Source organism: Lampetra fluviatilis, chromosome 11 (genome assembly GCF_964198595.1).
Source record: "Lampetra fluviatilis chromosome 11, kcLamFluv1.1, whole genome shotgun sequence".
NCBI lineage: Eukaryota > Metazoa > Chordata > Hyperoartia > Petromyzontiformes > Petromyzontidae > Lampetra > Lampetra fluviatilis.
The window spans coordinates 14959387-14972355 of record NC_136285.1 but is presented as its reverse complement, the minus strand read 5'-3'; the positions used below and the strand labels follow the sequence as shown (position 1 = coordinate 14972355).

At 64.2% G+C, this 12969-nt stretch overlaps 1 protein-coding gene across 1 annotated transcript in view; it reads right to left on the bottom strand.

The window, feature by feature from the left end:
* Positions 1-12969, bottom strand: part of RELN (reelin) — a 47140-nt gene that overhangs the window by 13936 nt on the left and 20235 nt on the right. The window contains 19 exon segments of the mRNA XM_078861133.1: positions 56-158; positions 519-720; positions 971-1192; positions 1336-1420; positions 2281-2458; positions 2637-2783; positions 3200-3533; positions 3831-4031; positions 4287-4445; positions 7009-7085; positions 7371-7555; positions 7557-7600; positions 8785-8957; positions 9281-9549; positions 9870-10076; positions 10525-10699; positions 10997-11208; positions 11582-11786; positions 12618-12818. Of these exon segments, the coding sequence (XP_078717259.1) occupies positions 56-158; positions 519-720; positions 971-1192; positions 1336-1420; positions 2281-2458; positions 2637-2783; positions 3200-3533; positions 3831-4031; positions 4287-4445; positions 7009-7085; positions 7371-7555; positions 7557-7600; positions 8785-8957; positions 9281-9549; positions 9870-10076; positions 10525-10699; positions 10997-11208; positions 11582-11786; positions 12618-12818 (3379 nt within the window).

The window sequence follows — 12969 nt, the reverse complement described above, 5'->3', positions numbered from 1 at the left end:
GTCGGGGCGGCCGGGAAACGGCAGCGAGTGCCACGGCGCCAGACGCGAGCGTCACCTGGAACTGCAGCACGGTGTTCTCCGCCACCACGAGGTCCCGCGTGCTCGCCGAGCGCTCGCCGTCACCGCCTGCCGCGAACACCAGGGCGGTGGCACCAACCCTGCGCGGCACACGAGGGGCTGGTTGGTCAACACCACGCCCCGCCGCCTTTGTCTCCCTCGTGGCAATGTTTACACACCAAGTACTCATTTGAGGCTGAGTCGACCTAGGGGAGGCCCATAACCGGTTCAGTTAATCGTCACTGGTGTTGGTGCGCCGTGAGCGTCACACACACAGCATCACACAACATCTCACACACACAACGTCACACATTCAACGTCACACACACAGCATCACACAGCATCACACGTCTCACACACACAGCGTCACACAGCATCACACGTCTCACACACACAGCGTCACACACACAGCGTCACACAGCGTCACATGTCTCACACACAGCGTCACGTGCCCAACATACACAGTATCGTCCTCGCCGCCGGCGCCGCCCCCGCCAGCTCCCCCCCCGTGGCCGGCGCAGTAGGCCCCCGCGCGGCCCCCCGGGTGGAAGAGCCCCCCGGGGCCCTGGGGGCCGAACGAGTCGAGCAGCAGGGCGTGGCCCGGGCCGCCGTCGTCCCCGTCCAGCAGCACGTCGTCCAGCGCCCACACGTGTGCTTCGCGCCCTGCCACGCGGGGCCACGGGGGGGGGGGGGGGGGTACGTGGAAGTGAGGGGCGGCGTAGGTGGGCAGAGGGCGTGTCACCTGGGGGGAGAGGCGTAGCGCGGTGGTGGTGGCGGTCGTGGTACTGGAGGTAGTGCTGCTGGGGGGGGGGGGGGTGTGGGGGAGGCGGCACCTCAAGGGGGGGGGGGGGGCAGGGGTCGGGATCACGACCTTGCGGGTTGCTGTTGGGCGAGGGGCGTGGGGGCTCCTCACCTCCGTGCCGCGGCTGCCACAGGCGGAATCGCGTGGCGTTGGTCTGCGCCGTGTGGGGGAGCGGCGCGCTCACAAACAGCCGGTCCGCGGGGGGGGCCGCGGGGTCGGCGGGTCCGGAGGGGGGCCCGGTGGAAGGGGGGCCCAGCTCGTCCAGCAGCCGCCAGGAGATGCCGCCGTTGATGGAGAACTGCAGCAGCACGGCGTGGGAGCGGTCGCTCCAGTCTGCGGCGTGGTGGAGGAGCGAGCGAGGTGGAGCGAGGAGGAATCGGGAGGGTTGGAGTCAAAGTCTGCTGCGGTGCGGTGAAGCCGAGTGGAATGAATGGGGAGTGAGGCGGGGAGCGAGCGAGGAGGGGGAGGAGACGCACCCGAGGAGATGAAGCGCAGGTAGAGCTGCAGGAAGTGCGCGCTGGTGCAGTCCAGGTCACGTGACACGAGCAGGCGGGGCCCCTCCTGCAGAAGGGCGCAAGCTCAGCCACTCGTTTGCCAGATCGCGCTCGCCCAGTGGTGAGCGTGCGAGCACGTCGCTGTGTGGGTGTGCGAGCCCCCAGGTCGCTCTTGCAAATGAGACTCTACCCCGGTCTTTGGTGATCTCAGCTGGCCAAACAAAATGAACTTGAACCTGTGGGTATGGAGCAGAGCTGCAAGCGAACGGTGCGAGGCTGTGGGAGTGCGTGTCAGTGAGTCACCCCACGAGTCCTCCAGCGTGTCTGTCCCACGCACCCCGTGCGTTGCCACGTGAGTGTGTGTGTGCTGCTCATTTCAGTCATTCAACCCAAAGCACCTGGGTAAGTCCCGTGACTTCCTGCCAGCGGCGAACCTTACACACCTCACGTGGTGATCTCAAAGTGCACCAAGCCTGACACTAGCGTCAAGTGCTGTGTTGACAAGCAAGTGAGAGTGTGTGTGCACGTGTCTTTGTTCTTGTGTACAATTGTGTGTGTGTACGAGTGTGTATGTGCTTGGAGGGAGCAGTGATGTAGTGGGTCCGATTCCTGCAAATGGCTAACACCAGTGACGATTATCTGAACAGGTCATGGGCCTCCCCTAGGTCGACTCAGCCTTAAATTAACACCTGGTGCAGTGTGTAAACATCGCCACTTGAGAGACAAAAATGGCCGGGCGTGGTGCTGGCCACCCACTCCTCATGTGCCATTCCGGCCTTCACAGATGCTCGCTAACAGCACTTGCCCCTACAGTCTGTTACTGGCTATACGGGGGATCTTTGTCTCTTCGTGTGTACGTGTGTGTGTGTGCATACAGGTGCGTGTGTATGTACCAGTTCGTGTGTGTGTACAAGTGTGTGCCCTCGCCTGCCGGAAGATGAGCGCCGGTCCGGAGGTGACGGCGCCACTGGGAGGGCCGCCCCAGTCGGCGCCGAGGCGCTGGGGCCACTCGACGGCGCTCGGCTCCGAGTCGAAGTCGTCCATGAGCAGCGACGGCAGAGGCACGGTCGGCACGCAGTACGCGCCGCCAAACCCCTCGTCGCACCTGCGGCACGTGCGCGTCACGTACACACGCCGGTGAGTGGAGATGCCGGCGAGTGCGCACGCCGGCAAGTGCCGACGCCGGCGAGTGTGCACGTCGGCGAGTGCCGACGCCGGCGAGTGTGCACGTCGGCGAGTGCCGACGCCGGCGAGTGTGCACGTCGGCGAGTGCCGTCGCTCACCGGCAGTGCCCCGAGAGGCAGGAGCCGTGGCCGGAGCAGAGCCAGGGGCACCCGGAGCCCAGGTAGACGTTGTCCAGCGCCCACGGAGAGCCCCGGGGCCCACAGGGACCCCCACGCTGGATCCAGCGAAACCGCGTGCGGGGAGAGCTGAGCGCACAAAGACAAAGATCCCCCATATAGCCTTAGCAGACTGTTGGGGCAGGTGCTGTTAGCGAGCACCTGTGAAGGCCGGTACAGCAAATGAGGGGGTGAGTGGCCAACACCACGCCCGGCCGTCTTTGTCTCCCCAGTGGCGATGTTTACACACCGCACCAGGTACTCATTTTAGTCCACCTAGGGGAGGCCTAGAACTCGCTCACTAAAATACTCTCCTTGCGGAACACTGACCTCCTGGAGTCGGAAATACTGAGTCTGTGTGTTCCTGGTGGTGATTAAGTTGCTGGGAGCGCTGGAAGTGCGGGTGGTAGCGGTGGTGGCAGTGACTGCAGCACTGTCGGTGCCGGTGGCGTCGCCGGCGCCACCACCGGCGGGCGGGGTCGGCGCCGGCGCACGGCGCGCCGTACGTGGCAGCGGGCGGCAGGTAGACGGTGACGCGCGTCCAGGCGGCGTGCGTCTGCGCCGTGTAGACAGAGGCGCGCGCGTAGCGCTCGCAGCCCAGCGCCGGCGGCGCGCACTCCTCCTGCAGCAGGCGCCAGCCACGTCCCACCGACAGCGAGAACTGCAGCTCAACCGCGGCGCCACCGCCGCCGCACGCCTCCTCCGCGCCGCCCCCCGCAGGGAGCGGCGCGTCGCCGGGCCCACCGTGCCCTCCCGGTTCCCCCCCCACGCTGATCTCGAACTGCAGGAAGGTGGAGGCGGTGACCTGGTAGTCCCACGTCTCGGCAAGACGCGGCCGCTCTACTCGCAGCGGACGGAGGAGCCCAAAGGCGGTGTTTCGGGGGGGGGGGGGTTACACGGGGAAGGGGGGGGGGCACACGGTGACATACCAATACACAACTCGACACTCAACAACACAAAGCAGCACTACTACTTCACAAAGCACCGTGTCACAACGGCTCACAAGCGGTGGCGTGACGTCGTCGGCTTGGGCCCTGCTGCAAGGATTTAAACGAAGCCCCCCCCCCCTTGTCCGCCCCTCATCGTTGCCTGGCACCTCAGCCCCACCGGCCCGTGGCCGGGCCGTAGAGGCCTCACCGGAGTGGCCGCCGAACCGGAGGCCGTGATCGCCGTTGCCGGAGCCGGCGCCGCGAAGCACATGGCCCCCCTGGATCTGGAACCAGGGCCCCCCGCCACCGCCGGCCCCCGGCTCCTCGAAGCCGTCCTGGAAGCCGGGCAGGGAGCTGTCGTTGACTCCGACCAGGATGTCGTCCAGCGCCCACTGGGCCCCAGCGCGGCCTGACACGCACGGGGCAGACGCGCGGGGAGCGTGGGACAGACGCATTGGACCTCGGTCTCCTCCCCTAGGTCAACTCAGCCTCCAACGAGTACCCGCTGCGATACGTAAACATTGCCGTGGGGAGACAAATGGGGCTCGGCATGGAGCCGGCATGGAGCCGGCCCCCTCGCGCACCTTTATTAGGCGCTACTCGCTAACTGCACTTGCTCCAAAAGTCTGCCGAGGCTATGGGGGTGGGATCTTTGTCTTTGTACCGTGCTGCGGCTGCCACCAGCGGAAGGCGGTGTGCGGCGTCTTGGCCGGGGGCGGCAGCACGAGGCCCACGAGCTCAGGCAGCAGGAAGGAAGAGAAGTCGAGCTCGCGCAGCAGCGACCAGCTGACCCCGTTGTCCGGGGAGAACTGCACGAGGACACCTGCAGCACAGCGAGAAAGCCAGCAAGTGGTGTGTGGAGCGAGCACGTGGGAGAGTGAGCGAGTGGTGTGTGGAGCGAGCACGTGGGAGAGTGAGCGAGTGGTGTGTGGAGCGAGCACGTGGGAGAGTGAGCGAGTGGTGTGTGGAGCGAGCACGTGGGAGAGTGAGCGAGTGGTGTGTGGAGCGAGCACGTGGGAGAGTGAGCGAGTGGTGTGTGGAGCGAGCACGTGGGAGAGTGAGCGAGTGGTGTGTGGAGCGAGCACGTGGGAGAGTGAGCGAGTGGTGTGTAGAGCGAGCACGTGGGAGAGTGAGCGAGTGGTGTGTGGAGCGAGCACGTGGGAGAGTGAGCGAGTGGTGTGTGGAGCGAGCACGTGGGAGAGTGAGCAAGTGGTGTGTGGAGCGAGCACGTGGGAGAGTGAGCGAGTGGTGTGTGGAGCGAGTACGTGGGAGAGTGAGCGAGTGGTGTGTGGAGCGAGCACGTGGGAGAGTGAGCGAGTGGTGTGTGGAGCGAGCACGTGGGAGAGTGAGCAAGTGGTGTGTGGAGCGAGCACGTGGGAGAGTGAGCGAGTGGTGTGTGGAGCGAGCACGTGGGAGAGTGAGCGAGTGGTGTGTGGAGCGAGCACGTGGGAGAGTGAGCAAGTGGTGTGTGGAGCGAGTACGTGGGAGAGTGAGCAAGTGGTGTGTGGAGCGAGCACGTGGGAGAGTGAGCGAGTGGTGTGTGGAGCGAGCACGTGGGAGAGTGAGCGAGTGGTGTGTAGAATGAGTACGTGGGAGAGTGAGCAAGTGGTGTGTGGAGCGAGTACGTGGGAGAGTGAGCAAGTGGTGTGTGGAGCGAGCACGTGGGAGAGTGAGCGAGTGGTGTGTGGAGCGAGCACGTGGGAGAGTGAGCGAGTGGTGTGTGGAGCGAGCACGTGGGAGAGTGAGCGAGTGGTGTGTGGAGCGAGCACGTGGGAGAGTGAGCAAGTGGTGTGTGGAGCGAGCACGTGGGAGAGTGAGCGAGTGGTGTGTGGAGCGAGTACGTGGGAGAGTGAGCGAGTGGTGTGTGGAGCGAGCACGTGGGAGAGTGAGCGAGTGGTGTGTGGAGCGAGCACGTGGGAGAGTGAGCAAGTGGTGTGTGGAGCGAGCACGTGGGAGAGTGAGCGAGTGGTGTGTAGAGCGAGTACGTGGGAGAGTGAGCAAGTGGTGTGTGGAGCGAGTACGTGGGAGAGTGAGCGAGTGGTGTGTGGAGCGAGCACGTGGGAGAGTGAGCGAGTGGTGTGTGGAGCGAGTACGTGGGAGAGTGAGCGAGTGGTGTGTGGAGCGAGTACGTGGGAGAGTGAGCGAGTGGTGTGTGGAGCGAGTACGTGGGAGAGTGAGCGAGTGGTGTGTGGAGCGAGTACGTGGGAGAGTGAGCAAGTGGTGTGTGGAGCGAGCACGTGGGAGAGTGAGCGAGTGGTGTGTAGAGCGAGCACGTGGGAGAGTGAGCAAGTGGTGTGTGGAGCGAGTACGTGGGAGAGTGAGCGAGTGGTGTGTGGAGCGAGCACGTGGGAGAGTGAGCGAGTGGTGTGTGGAGCGAGCACGTGGGAGAGTGAGCGAGTGGTGTGTGGAGCGAGTACGTGGGAGAGTGAGCGAGTGGTGTGTAGAGCGAGCACGTGGGAGAGTGAGCGAGTGGTGTATAGAGCGAATACGTGGGAGAGTGAGCGAGTGGTGTGTAGAGCGAATACGTGGGAGAGTGAGCGAGTGGTGTGTGGAGCGAGTACGTGGGAGAGTGAGCGAGTGGTGTGTGGAGCGAGCACGTGGGAGAGTGAGCAAGTGGTGTGTGGAGCGAGCACGTGGGAGAGTGAGCGAGTGGTGTGTAGAGTGAGTACGTGGGAGAGTGAGCGAGTGGTGTGTGGAGCGAGCACGTGGGAGAGTGAGCAAGTGGTGTGTGGAGCGAGTACGTGGGAGAGTGAGCGAGTGGTGTGTGGAGCGAGTACGTGGGAGAGTGAGCGAGTGGTGTGTAGAGCGAGTACGTGGGAGAGTGAGCAAGTGGTGTGTGGAGCGAGTACGTGGGAGAGTGAGCGAGTGGTGTGTGGAGCGAGCACGTGGGAGAGTGAGCAAGTGGTGTGTGGAGTGAGTACGTGGGAGAGTGAGCGAGTGGTGTGTGGAGCGAGTACGTGGGAGAGTGAGCAAGTGGTGTGTGGAGCGAGTACGTGGGAGAGTGAGCGAGTGGTGTGTGGAGCGAGCACGTGGGAGAGTGAGCGAGTGGTGTGTGGAGCGAGCACGTGGGAGAGTGAGCGAGTGGTGTGTAGAGCGAGTACGTGGGAGAGTGAGCGAGTGGTGTGTAGAGCGATTACGTGGGAGAGTGAGCGAGTGGTGTGTAGAGCGAGTACGTGGGAGAGTGAGCGAGTGCTGTGTGGAGCGAGTACGTGGGAGAGTGAGCGAGTGGCTACTGATACAGCGAGGATGAGTGAATCAGCGGTTTGAGTGAGTGAGTGGTTGTGCAACTAGCACGTGAATGAGTAGAGTTGTAGAGTGAGCGAGGTGAGCGAGTGAGCGAGGTGAGCGAGTGAGCGAGCGGAGTGGTTGAGGTTCCGTGGAGTCACCCTGGTTGCGCGTGCGAGGTTTGGAGCAGGCGGCGCCCAGGTCGGTGCTGCCCACACGGACAAAAAACTGCAGCATCCTGTGGCATGGGGCAGCACACACGGCACACTGCGTCACAACGCGGCACGCCGCAGCAACGGCACACTCACTCACACTCACTCACATAGCACACTCATACAACAACAACAACCGCCATTCGCCACTAAGTGGCGGTGACGTCACCACGACGCTTGTGCCAGGCCATGTGCACCTTGAGGCCACGCACACTCACTCATACTCACAGCACACTCACTCACACTCACAGCACACTCACTCAGTCACACACAGCACACTCACTCACTCACAGCACACAGCTCACACTCACCCGACGCCCGTCGTGTCGACCGGCACGGTGCGCGCCTCGCGGCGCCCGGCGCCGTCGAAGTAGAGCGACTCCCCATCCCCGAGGAGCCCGCAGCCCCGGGCCACGCGGCCCCCCAGCACGAAGGCCCACAGGGGCCCCGGCTCGGGCCCCTCAAAGCGGTCGACGGCCTCGCGGGGCGGGGGGGGGCACCAGGCCCAGCGCGGCGTCGCGCACGCACGAGCCCTCGCGGCCTGCGCCATGCACGCACAGCGACAGGACGGGCGTCACGGTGTGTGGGTGGGTGAGGGTGTGTGGGTGGGTGAGTGGGCGAGGGTGTGTGGGTGAGTGAGTGGGTGAGGGTGTGTGGGTGGGTGAGTGAGTGGGTGAGGGTGTGTGGGTGGGTGAGTGGGCGAGGGTGTGTGGGTGGGTGAGTGAGTGGGTGAGGGTGTGTGGGTGGGTGGGTGAGTGGGTGAGGGTGTGTGGGTGGGTGAGTGGGCGAGGGTGTGTGGGTGAGTGAGTGGGTGAGGGTGTGTGGGTGGGTGAGTGAGTGGGTGAGGGTGTGTGGGTGGGTGAGTGGGCGAGGGTGTGTGGGTGGGTGAGTGAGTGGGTGAGGGTGTGTGGGTGGGTGGGTGAGTGGGTGAGGGTGTGTGGGTGGGTGAGTGGGCGAGGGTGTGTGGGTGGGTGAGGGTGTGTGGGTGGGTGAGTGAGTGGGTGAGGGTGTGTGGGTGGGTGGGTGAGTGGGTGAGGGTGTGTGGGTTGGTCAGTGGGTGAGGGTGGGTGGGTGAGGGTGTGTGGGTGGGTGAGTGGGTGAGTGGGTGAGGGTGGGTGGGTTGGTGAGTGGGTGAGGGTGGGTGAGTGGGTGAGGGTGGGTGAGTGGGTGAGGGTGGGTGGGTTGGTGAGTGGGTGAGGGTGGGTGAGTGGGTGAGGGTGGGTGAGTGGGTGAGGGTGGGTGAGTGGGTGAAGGTGTGTGGGTTGGTGAGTGGGCGAGGGTCTGTGGGGTGGTGTGGGTGGTGCTGGCCACCGCACCCCCTTATGTGCTGTGCCATCCTGCTACTCGCTAACACCACTGTCCCCAACAGTCTATTAAGGCTGTACTCCACGTGGAATCTTTGTCTTGTGGGGAGCGGTAGTGTAGTGGAACCCGGCGATCCGAGTTCAATATTCAGTCACGGCCACCAACACCGGTGATGATTATCGGAGCCGGTTCTGGGTCTCCCATAGGTCGACTTGGCCTCAAATGGAGTACCTGGTGCGGTGTGTAAACATCGCCACTGGGGAGACAAAGGCGGTCGGCCGTGGTGCTGGCCGCCCCACCCCGTCGTGTGCCACAGTGCCGACTTTGGTAGGCGCTACCCGCTAACAGCACTTGTCCCGACAGTCCGTTAAGGCTGTACGGGGAATCAGTATCTTTATGCGTGCGTGTGCGCGCCCTTGCCCGTGTATCCGGCGTCGCACGTGCAGTTGGCGGCCCGGCAGACCCCCCGGCCCCCGCAGTGGCCCGGGCACGGCTCGGACACGGCCACCTCGTCCAGGGCGAACGGGGGGGGCGGGGGACCCCCCACGGGCCCCGGGGTCCCTGTCTCCTGCAGCCAACGGAACCGCACCTTCCTTCGTGACGCACGGACACACGCACACAAAGACAAAGATCCCCCATATGGCCTCCACCAGACTTGTCGGGGCGTGCGGCCGATGGCGTTGATGTTGCGGCCGTGGTGCGCCGGTCGTAGCAGCAGTCGTCGTCGTTGTCGTCATCGCGTTGTTGTGTTGCGGTGGTTGTAACGATGGCTCTTGACACGTGGTGAATGTGGCGGCTGTGATCGCCATGTGTTTGTGTTCGTGGTGCACGAGGCGTGGTCGCGGCGTGGCAGTCAGGGTCGCGGTGCGGTCGCCGAGACTGCCGTCGCGACGCGGCGGCGTCGGTAGAAGCGCACCGGGCGGCGACGGCGCGGGGCACCACGAGCGTGACGCGCGTCCACGGCGGGAGGTCCCCGGGGAGGAACACGGACGCCGAGCGGAGCTCCGGGCCGAGGCCCTCGCAGCCGGCGCCGCTGGGCCCCGCCGGCAGGCACGCCTCGTGCACCAGCGCCCACGAGCGGCCCGAGTCGTGGGAGAACTGCACCAGCACCGCACCGCTCGCGTCCCCCGCGGCAACGCCGCCGGAGCCCTCCCGCCCGCCGTCCGGTCGGCAAGCGATGTTCAGCTGCGGCGGTACAAAGCGGGCACTGGGATTGGCGCTAGCACGGACCTGTAGCAGCAGGGGCAGCAGCAGGGGCAGTAGCGGCAGCAGCAGGGGCAGCAGCAGGGGCAGCAGCAGGGGCAGCAGCAGCAGATGGAGCAGCAAGGTTCGGCGTTCAGCGCTCTGCGCCATCCGCAGGAGGATGGGCGTTATTCACGCCGGTCCGTGCGGGAATGACCCCACGGTTCTCACCCCGTTCGAGCAATAACCCCCCCTCCCCCCACCCCCCACTGCCATGGACCCCCCCAGGGCGGGGTCATACCTCTAGGGGGGGGGGGGGTCACCTTGAACTGCAGCGAGTGTCCGGGCTTGACGTCGAGGTCGCGGGTCACGGCGTAGCGGTTCCCCTGCGCGAGGCCGAACACCAGCGCCGTCGGCGACGGGGGGGAGCACAGGTCCTCCTCGTCGCCGTGGCGACCCTCGTTGGCCGTCGTCAGCCAGATGCTGGGAGGGGACGCGGCGGCCGGGCGCGGCGCCCCCCTCGGGGTCAGCTGGGAGGTCAGGCGGGAGCGGCGACAACACCACGCGGAGACAAAGTTCCCCCCGGATAGCCTTCGAGCGGCCGTCGGGGCAAGTGCCGTTAGCGAGCGGCACCTGTGAATGTCGGCGTGGCGTGGCCGGAACCACGCCCGGCCAAATTCGTTTCCCCAGCGCTGATGTTTGCACGCACATACACACACGCTCACACACAGCAACAGGTACCAGGGGAAGCCCAGGACTGGAACGGTGTTAGCAGCCGTGAGCGGGAATTGAACCCAGGTGGCCTGGTTCGTGGCGCTAACCACGACACCACCGCGTACGTGGGTTCGCACGCACATAGATAAAGATCCCCCCCAATTGGCTAACAACACTCTGTTGGGGCAAGGACTCCTTACCGGTCCCCTCTAAGGAGACCCCTGCGTATGGGGGGTAGGGGATGGGGGGGGGGTGAGGGGAGACCTGGTCCCTGGGCAGCGAGGCCTCGGTGGGGAGGAAGTTGAGGCCGGCCTCCCCGCTCACGATGATGTCGTCGATGGCCCACTGGTCCTGCCCGAAGCCCGAGTGCGCCGGCTGCCACCAGCGCAAGCGGGCGCAGGGGGCGCGGGCAGCCGGGGGCATCGCCTGGTGCACGAACCTGCGGCATGCGGGGACGTGCCGCGCGTCAGCACGGGCAGCAGCAGCAAGATCGTCATCATCGTCAGCATCATCGTCGCGATCAGCAGGAACACGATCAACAACACCAACAGCACCATCGGTACTATCATTAGAGCAGTACCATCACCACAATCATCAACATCGTTGAGAGGACACGGGGAGAACACCACAGCGGGTTCACTACCATCATCATCATCATCCACTTTGGCCCCACCACCGCCTCCACCCACACGTGACCAACAATGCCAACAGCAGAACTGTTGGGTGCAGCCGGCACCTGGCCTGGGTGTAGTCGCGGTAGTGCAGCTCAAGCAGCAGCGTCCAGGTGGCGCCGCCGTCCGTGCTGAACTGCAGGAGGACGCCCTCCTCACGCCGCTCCGCCCCGGCGCAGGCGGCGCCCGCGGGGCCCCCGCCCAGACGCAGCCAGAACTGCACGAAGTCGGCGCCGCGCGTGTCCATGTCGGCGCTCACCAGACGGCGCACGCCGCCCTGCGGGAGTGCCGGAGACGGCGCGCCGGCGTTGTCGGTGCGGGCGGCAACGTTACCACCGGTGCTGCGTGGACTCCTACGCCCGAACCGAACCGACGCCAGAGGCACGGCGCCGATACCGACGGCACGCCGGCGCCAGGGCCAGTGGTGCCGAGTTGCCCGCTTGTTGCAGAGGCTCGCGGTTCGGATTCCAGCGGCCACCCCGATAAATACCTCGGCACGTAACAACAAATAGCTGCCGCTTTGTAGGGAGGTCAACGGCGACTACCCTATAGATAGACTCACCCCCACCCCGCCCCACAACAGCAATGTGTAATTTCCATCCCCGGTGTGCGTGCGTGCGTGCAGAGGCATATGGAGCGCGCGGTGCCACCTTGAAGAAGTAAATGGAGTTGCCGGCGGCGACGACGCCGCAGGCCCGCTCCGGGGGCCGCACCTCCCCTCCGTCGACGGCCGCCCACGGCGGCCCGGCCGCCCCTCCCCACGCCCCCGGGGGATCCTCGTCGAAGGTGGCGTGCAGCGACGTTGGCAGCGCCTCCACGGGCAGACAGCTGGGGCCTTCGTAGCCCAGGTCGCAGCTACCGGCACACATCGTCGTTACCGTCGTCGTCGTCATCGTCACAAATCATTATCAGTTTAACACGTAGGCTTTCGCGACCAATATTATCCATAATAAAGGGATATTTTTTAGGTTAAATTGCGTAAATATAAATGTGTCGTTAAACCCAGCACCACCCGACACAGCCAATTAGAAATTAAACAGGAAGACTTCTTCACAATTCTGGCTATCGCCTGATGATACGAGATGTAATCACCAGCGAAACATCGTACTTGAATTGTAAATGTTGTGGGTTTATTCTCCAAAACACTGGTGTGCTGTTCTAGTAACTAATTGGCATGTCCTGTTTACCTGATACATTTACATTTTCGCGATCTAGCCCAACAAAAACCTCTATTATGGATTCTCAGCATCATAAGCATCATCATAACATCATCATGAACACTGGCCTCATCATTGTCATTATCATCTTCACCTTTTGCCATCATAATCATCATCAGCATGATCATCATCATCATCATCATCAATCATCTTCATGACCAGGGCTTAATTTCTCACTCCAGGTCACAGTTTGACCAGAGTAGGTGGCACGTGACTATCAGTCGCCACAACCACAGCGACAGGAGACATACTTGATGTGGTGTGCCGGGTGTGGAAATATTTTCTGGGTCACCAACCTGGACAGACCCGACTGAAATTAATCACCGATTAACAAACAACATTGCCCACATAATCACAATCTCCACACCCGCACGCCCGCCACACCCGCACGCCCGCCACACCCGCACGCCCGCCACACCCGCACGCCCGCCACACCCGCACGCCCGCCACACCCGCACGCCCGCCACACCTGCACGTGCCATGGTGGCACTGCCCATGGTTGTGGCAGGCCTCGGGGCACTGCTGCCCCACGTAGAGGCTGCCCAGCGCCCAGCTGTGCTCCTCCAGCGAGTGTCCCGGCCAGCCGTGCTCCTCCCAGCTGAGCACCTCCCAGCCGTGCTCCCCCCCGCCAGGCTGCGCCTCGCTCCAGCGGAAACGCGTCGCTCCGGACCTGCGGTGAGTCACGCTCGCTCAGCTACGCGCACACACAGCTACACGCACACAGCTACACGCACAGCTACACGCACACAGCTACACGCACAGCTACACGCACAGCTACACGCACAGCTACACGCACAGCTACACACACACAGCTACACACA